Source organism: Nymphaea colorata, chromosome 12 (assembly GCF_008831285.2).
Source record: "Nymphaea colorata isolate Beijing-Zhang1983 chromosome 12, ASM883128v2, whole genome shotgun sequence".
Taxonomy (NCBI): Eukaryota; Viridiplantae; Streptophyta; class Magnoliopsida; order Nymphaeales; family Nymphaeaceae; genus Nymphaea; species Nymphaea colorata.
In genome coordinates this window covers 12,671,871-12,679,596 of record NC_045149.1, presented here as the reverse complement: position 1 = coordinate 12,679,596, position 7,726 = coordinate 12,671,871, and the positions used below count along the sequence as shown (strand labels likewise).

General features: G+C 40.4%; 1 protein-coding gene across 2 annotated transcripts; it reads right to left on the bottom strand.

The window, feature by feature from the left end:
* Positions 1-541: 541 nt before the first annotated feature.
* On the bottom strand, positions 542-7,257 carry LOC116266469 (uncharacterized). 2 transcript variants are annotated; one of them, XR_004175370.2, is made up of 4 exons: positions 7,055-7,257; positions 2,612-4,586; positions 1,620-2,123; positions 542-1,365 (listed from the first exon to the last, which is right to left on the bottom strand). XR_004175370.2 is itself a non-coding variant. In XM_031647710.2 (3 exons), exons 2-3 carry the CDS (start codon positions 4,565-4,567, stop codon positions 1,797-1,799), a joined length of 2,283 nt encoding a protein of 760 aa, XP_031503570.1. In that variant the 5' UTR covers positions 4,568-4,586; positions 7,055-7,257; the 3' UTR covers positions 542-1,796. The 2 variants fall into 2 exon arrangements, 1 of the variants encoding a protein (XP_031503570.1); XM_031647710.2 differs by having other exon boundaries at positions 542-2,123.
* Between the last annotated feature and the right edge of the window lie 469 nt (positions 7,258-7,726).

The window sequence follows — 7,726 nt, the reverse complement described above, 5'->3', positions numbered from 1 at the left end:
GTCCAACTCCCGTGGGTGTCACTTCTGGTGCAAGTTGAAGCTTTTTTGATGTACCTGTGTAGTCAAGGAAGCATAGCGAGAAGTGTTTCTGGTACTCCTATGAGGGCTCAGGGAGTACGAAAAGTTTGAGTAAATTTAAGTCCTAACTGCGTGTGCATCTGACGACAATCTATACTCCGGAAAGCCTAAAGATCATAATATCTGCCAACTTTTGCAGTGACCCCTAAATTAATATACAAAAAGGACACACCGGGTAACTTGGAGCATCTGCAATTGTACCGAATGCACAAGCTTTTCAATAACGGAAGAAACCAAAGTATAAATAATAACTTTCTAGGACATCTAAAACACCACCACCCTGCCGTACAACAATACCCAATGTATATAAGTTGAAGGAACCCTTCAAACAAGAACGAGTGAACCATATATGTGCATGCAAACCTCCTTGTGTTTTGTGCAAGTATACCTTATTCATGTGTAGAATGCATCTCAACTTGTCCAATCGGCATGCTACCGAGGAACATTATTCAATTGGAGGAACTAAAAAGAAAGCATTGGAGGAACTAAAAAGAAAGCATCATCAGTACAGGGCAAGACCCCTCCAATATATACACGGGCGGAGCTAGGATTTTTTCTAGGGTCGGCCAAGATGATTTGCGGGCCGGACCAGGGTCGGACCAAGAGGAGCGACCGGTCGAGCCAAACTAAAAAATTTTGATTTTTTCAATGAAAAAAAAAAATTCTTGGGCTCACCCGGGCCATGGCCCGGGCGGCCCCCCCTCCCTCCACCCCTGAATATATATATATATATATTATACGCGCTCGGATAAGAAAACTGTTGCAACTGAACCTCGTTGCTCATCTAACGCTTATTGGGAAGAGGCCCACCGAATATATTGTTCTAGAGGTGCAGAAAAGGGTATGGAGTTTATGCTTCTGCCTTTAGCTGATTTCTTAAGGGGTGCCTTCACCTTGACCCACTCAGGAGGAACGCTGTTCTGTAGTCCTCCAGATATGTCTGAACATGCCACCTGTAAGACTGCCTTCTTTTGATGTTGCCATCTTTTGAGTAGTCATCTTATAAGAAGTTTTCCCATGTGGCATTTTCACCGATACCATCCTTTGCTGTTTCCATCCCACTGACGCTTCTCACAATCATGCACATTAGTTTGTCTTCTCCATAATCTTTATTCATCGATGGTGCTTCGGCAGTACTTTGACTCTTCAACATCTCCAGTAGAACTATTATTACTTTCTTTAAAGGGAAAAAGAGTACAACCAAAGCTTTCCATATTTAACTCATTCCATTGTTGACTGGAGAAGAAAGACGGTCTCTTTTAATCAGCATCCCCTACTGGATACAGCCTGAAAAGAATGAAATAGTTTAGAACCAACCATCATCCTCAGTAGCAAACCCCTCCTGTAACTGTTTGCAGAAGTTTTTCTTCAATATACAGATAACATGGCTTTACATTGATATGTAAATCATGAGCAAGTAATAATTACAAAGAACAGAATATCCTGCCAGTACCAATAGATCCAATTTGGACTCTCTGAATGAACTAAAATTGGAAACAACCACAATAGACCATAGCACCAGAGATTCAATTCTCAATCACCTTATATTCCACAAGAAGGATCTGCTGCACAGTCCATGATCAAGGGTCAGCAGATTTACAGTAACATGGTTGGTTATGGAGGGCCACTACAGCCTGATATTGCATTTAGATAGCATACCCTACTTTTGCTGCCTTCATTGGGAGGTGATGGATGCCACACTGTACATAGCATTATGTCTAAACTCTGCCAATTGGAGAAATTGGTGGATCAAGCATAAAATTTGTCTGAAGATCCAATCTCTTTGAGGTTTTCCTTTTCCCATCCTTAAGGTCCATCCCAATCAAACACTTCACATCCTCTTCAAGAAGAGCCTTCAATGAATTACTAACCGACCTCTGATGGATATTTTCTTTTCCAGCAGGCATGGATATCTCAGAGCTGTGTAAGACAGCAACACATATTGCAAACGCCTGCAGTGATGATAGTTTTGCATGAAAAGTTACAGAATATAGCCATTTGTCAATGATGTCTATAGTCAATGTAGGAACCTTCTCTTTGCATCCCTACACAACGAAAAGAAAGATTGTACCAGTTAGAAACAGCATAAGGACTAAAGCGACCCAAAGGCAAAGACATGGTCTAGTGGGAAATTAACAGAGAAGGAAACAAAAAAGGAAAATTTATCAACAGCAAAATGAAGCAATAGAACTGCACGTGCAGCACGTTTAGTCTCTAAGACAGATATATCATGCCAAAATAACAGCAGTAACAATCCCTCATTAAGAACTTCAAAAACATTTTAACAACAGAAAGGCCTATTAATTCAACAGACAAAGTAGATCTTAACCAGTAACACTCAGAGATCAAACTCTAGATTTTAGGAATTATGTGCATGCATTAACTTCTACAATCCTTAATTATGGCTAAGGTGCCATGTAAAAAGAAAGGAGAATCCAATCCCATACTATGAAAAGCAGATTGTAATATAAGCTTCTTTTATAAAGTATAAGCATCAATAACGGTAAGCTCCTTTATCAGTAACTAAATATACCTGAGCAAAAAGTTCTAGATGCTGATTATTCCTTTCAAAAGGAAAAACATTGAAATTGTGAGAACCGTAATTGTCAAAAACCATCAGTGGACAAGCCATGTCCCATCCACCACAATCACAGCCTCCACCAGATTTCCAACGATTGAGCAAGGGTGATGGGCAAGTTGCCTCACTAGTTGGTAGCCCATGGATACCACTAGGAATAACAAGAGTAATATTTGCAGTGTTATCTGCATCAAGGATCACAGTGTTATGATTGATGGTAGAGGAGCTTGACAAGTGCTGACTTCTGTGGCAATTCATAATGTCATCTTTAAGATTGCCTTTCAGACATTCCCTTTTCCCCAAAGGCACCTCAATAACCATTGCTGCAATCTGAAGGTGTGGTAGAGAATGCAGAGGGATCTGTGAAGAAGTCGGTGCAGTAACATTATTATCATCATCCAAAGGTTCTATTCTACTAGGTTTATCATGTCCACAAGAAGGAGATCTTACCACCATATTTTCAATGGTGGTTCTTTCTGGGGTCTCATGACACTGCCTGCTTGGAGAAGAACTACTTCCTCCCTCAGGTAGTGCTAGACTTTTCCTTTGGCTAGAAGAATCAAACAGAACAAACTCTGTTATGGCGTAGGCATCATCAGGCCCTTGGTTTCTCATCTTGGAGCACAAATGACAGGAGACCTTCATTTGCCCAATAACAAAAGACTCCCTATATCCGTCCTTTCTTCCCCAGCTGCCACTACTTCTCTTTTTATCAGTAGATGAGAGAAATGTGTACAACCAGTTAAGAGGGTTGTCTGTTTTATGCGTTTTGGCTGCCAAAACATTTTCATGGTCCTTTAGAGTGAACTGAAAACATGGAGCACCATGCTTATACGTCATTTTAAGACGGCCATGTAGGTGAGCAGGTGAGGCATCTAATACTTGAACAGAACCTGTAGAATGATCATGCATTTCTGGCTGACTGAATAACCTGTCATCTGTTTTGGAGAACTCCTTTAACAAGGATTTCTTAAGCAATTCATTTTTATTGACAATTACAGGATTAGAGCCTCTTATCTGACTCAATTTTGTTGAAGAAGTTGATGGAACATTTGAAGATTTGGAAGACATGAACGGATCCAGCATTCTCTGAAATGGGCTGACCTGAGATTTTGTAATTTCTTTTGGTTTACATGCATCCAGATCAAGGAGCAGATTAGCCACCGTGGGCTTCTCTAAAGAAAAACTGGATGAAAGAATGGCTTCAGGAACATCCGGCAGTGCATGCATCCCAGTTTTTAAAGTAGAATTATCAACTCTTTTCAAAGGTTCCACCTTCTTCAAGCTTCTTCCTGTGCCATGCCGATGTTTCGTCACACTATGCCAGTGCTCTGTTTCATCAGGATGAAAACAAACCTCCAAGAATCTCTCTGGTGAACTAGGCTTATTAACAGGGGAAGCTAAATCCTTATTGCAGGTCGCAACATTTTCATTGAAATCTTGGGAACCTCTGGAATATGCAGTGGGGTTCAACCTGCTGACATGTGTTGCCTTTCGCTGGCTACTAGAAGAACTATGGAGGCCCCTTCTCTGCAATGCAGTAGGATTGGTGCTCTGCTTGATGAATTCTGGCCACATCACCTGTCTGTTCTCAAGAATCCCCTGGTTCTTCATTTTCCTTACAGAATTTGAGCTTTGGTATATAGATCCTCTCTTTAGCTCTCCACCATAGCTTGTTCCAACACTCTCAGAAGGCACACTTTGGAGAGAGGCACGTGGGTTACTGAAGCATAACTCTGTGAAGTTGGGATCATTACTTTTGAAGTGGTAGCTTCTGCTTGAAAGCTTTGCTTTTCTCCTCATCTCTTCAGCACCAAAGGTTTCGCGACGGTGAGGAAAAGGCTTCATGGTATTTAGAGAATATCCCCTTTTGTTGTTGACATCACATTCATTAGCTACCCATGGATTCATGGTTTCGCTCTGGTACAGCCTGGAGAAAAATGAAAAATTAAGACCTCTTAGAAGATGGTTGATATGGAAGTGATGTCATATCCTACAAAGCAGAACATAGACAGCCACAACTGCATAGTTCCTGAGCAGCAGACATGCATTTTATTGCAGAAACTCTAAAATGAAGGAACAGTAATAATACTAATGCTTGCAACAAAATCCTAAAGGCTGCCTTCTTGAAGCAGGAAAAATGACCTTCCAAACCAAATAGTCTCCAGTAAACAATTCCCCAACAAAAGCAAAATGTTAAGTCCACAATACAGCTCTCAATGTGAATTCTCTGTAATCAATTGTTTTTCCAAGATCTTTTTCCTTGCTGATCCATCTAAGGTCATGGTTACATGAATTAAGCTTCCTGCTAAAAATGGACCACAAACATCAAAATGAAGTGTCTATACGGTGTAATGGTGTTACATCAATTAACATTGGCCTAGCCCTTTTTTCAATTAGCAACACCATGGAAGTTTCACTCATTCACTGCTGAATGACTTGTTCGGATACCTAAGTCTTCCAAAAAATAAATTCAAGCTTTTATGCTCAATGTCAGTAATACACTTTCTTAACCAAAAAAGCCATCTTCAATTATGATGTCAGGTCGTGATGTTATACTAAATACAATAGAGACCATAAATATTGATTTGAAGTTGATAGCACTGGCAGCATGCCATCAAATTAAAAGCCTGCTCACTAACAGTTAACAATTGGTATGCATTATTTCTATGTAAAAGAACACTTGCTTATGAACAGTATTGTACAATCAGACTTCTCCTAAGATGTCAGATAAGTGACTATTTGTTAAGTAGCAATTTGATCGTGGATTCATGGAAGCAATACCAGGCAATCATAGTGTACAACTCCAAGTTGGAGAGTGATAGTCGTGTACCACGAGGACAGTTTAGATACCTCATGGAGCCACCCAAAAATTGGTTTAAATATCAAAGCAATTAGATCACCATCATTGCCCCACCTAATCAACCTAAGACCCTTAGTAGTGTTGTAATCTTAAATCAAGAGAGTGAGAGTACTTGTCTTAACACAGTTAATCATATAAATCGCTGAACAATTGTGGAATAAAAAGGTGGCCGTTGTTTGACTGGGGTTGTCGATGTACCATTTTCTCATCAACTTGTCTTTGACTTTTCCAATGAGAAAAAAGTTAAAGCAAATTGAATGGTACACCGAGCTCTAGGCAAGTCCCATAAGAATGAAGAAAGGGATTAACTAAACTGAGAAAACCAAATACTGGAATTTGATTTCATTTCATAGCCCTTCATTATGGCTGTCTATTTGCTAGTGAGATAACCTCTGGAACATATTTTGGCCAAGACCACCATTGAGTTAATCAGACTAACTAAATATGCGTCGTATCTCACAAGTGGGTATAAAGCTCCCGGCAGAGCAAATACCTCAAGTTAACCAGTTTCAGTTTTCACTAAAGGATGACAGGAAAAATGTGATCAATCTGACCATCAATGAGTTGTAGATGTATTAGTTCTCAAGATTGCGCCAATACACATAAAAGGTTGAAATTTTAAAACCTATAATGGCAACAGCATATAAAGAATTTGTCACAAACTAGGCCATCTAGAACAATACATCTATGCAGAAAAAAATGCAGAATAAAGCGAATAGATAATGTGCTATAAGGAAAAAATAAAGTGACTAGTGATAGACTGTGCCCTTCCTTAAACCAATATTATGGCAACAAGCAGACAAGAAGAAAAGACAGACCCGCGAGTAGACATAAACCATCTGATATTCCTTTCTTTCTCCCGTTTGAACTCTCATTAAAATTGTACAAGAGTTAGGAGAAAGGGCACTCTCATCACGAAAGTCGGAGAGAACACAAGACACCACGAACACTGCACTCACACTTTCACCATTTCACACCATCAGAACCCACAGATCCACCAAACTCTCGATTCCATGTCCCACTATGCCCAACTTCAAACTCCCCATTAAGCAGCTAGAAAACAAAGTACAGCTCCCCAGTTGTCCAAACCCCAAACGTCTCACCACTCAACAAGGTCATTGTCACAAAAGCTGCTCAACTCTTCCTCCAAGATCTCGGTATCCAAGTGCTAATTCAAAGAAAAACATACGACCAAGACAGCTAATTTTACTTCAACGAAACAACAATAAATACACCAATAACTGCGCCTCTATTTCAATTAAATACATAGTCCTCCTCATACCAACAAACCCAACATTCCCATCAAAATCTAGCAACAGAAAAAGAGATGCCCGTGACGGGAAACACACAGAAAGGACAGACCACCATTCTGAACCGTTTAAAACGAGAGAAAAAGAAAAGAAAAGCAAAACAACAACCACAACTATGCATGCAGGAATCACCAAAGCATTGTCACAGATTACCAACCAAAAAGAGAAAAGGCAATGCCACCAAACAGCAATGGCCGGAAAGAAGAAGAAGAGAGGAGGACCAACCTGCGATCATGTGAGCATCATGTGGAGGAAAGCAAAGCAAGAGGAGCAGAAGGGGCGTTCTAGACGGTGTGCCAAGGAAAAAGGCCATGGGAGGAAACGGGTATCTTTGGCGTCGGGATTCGCTACTAACTAAAGAAAAAGGCTTCCTTTTCTTTAGTAATTAGCTGCAGGAGGGGGTGAATTTTAATAAGAATAACCATGCGGCCTGCGGGGTTAAAACTCAGATGTATCCTCACATGGGGGTGGTGATGGGGCCCTCCCCCTCGGAGTTACATGTACATCTGCGAGTTCTCAGAGTCTTGGTCCAACGTCTTCTGCACCTTCCTCTTTACTGTGCCGTTGTTTTCTTCCTCGAGAGGATCTTTACGAAATTGCCCTGGCTGCCCAGAAAACTTTTCACAAGTATCTGCTTAGGGTTTAGTTTACTACAGTGTTGACTGTTGACTGCGTATCATTTGGACCGTACGTTAGAAAGTTTGCTCCCTCGAATCAAGCCTCACAAGGGAATTGAATAAGGGAAAATTTTCGTTTAAGAATCGCTTTTTGTTATAATTTCGAAAAACTGCTTTCTACTTTTAAGTTTTTCAATACAAGAATGAATGTACAATAAGCAAGCCAAGATCACAAGTCACACGTTGCTCGGGTCGAACTTTGTGAGGTAAACTCAAGCTC

Excerpts from the sequence above, each read along its gene's own strand:
- LOC116266469 (XM_031647710.2), bottom strand. The coding sequence starts at position 4,567 with ATGAATCCATGGGTAGCTAATGAATGTGATGTCAACAACAAAAGGGGA. Across the intron at positions 2,124-2,611 it reads ATCTAGAACTTTTTGCTCAG|GGATGCAAAGAGAAGGTTCC; the intron begins GTATATTTAGTT and ends TTCGTTGTGTAG.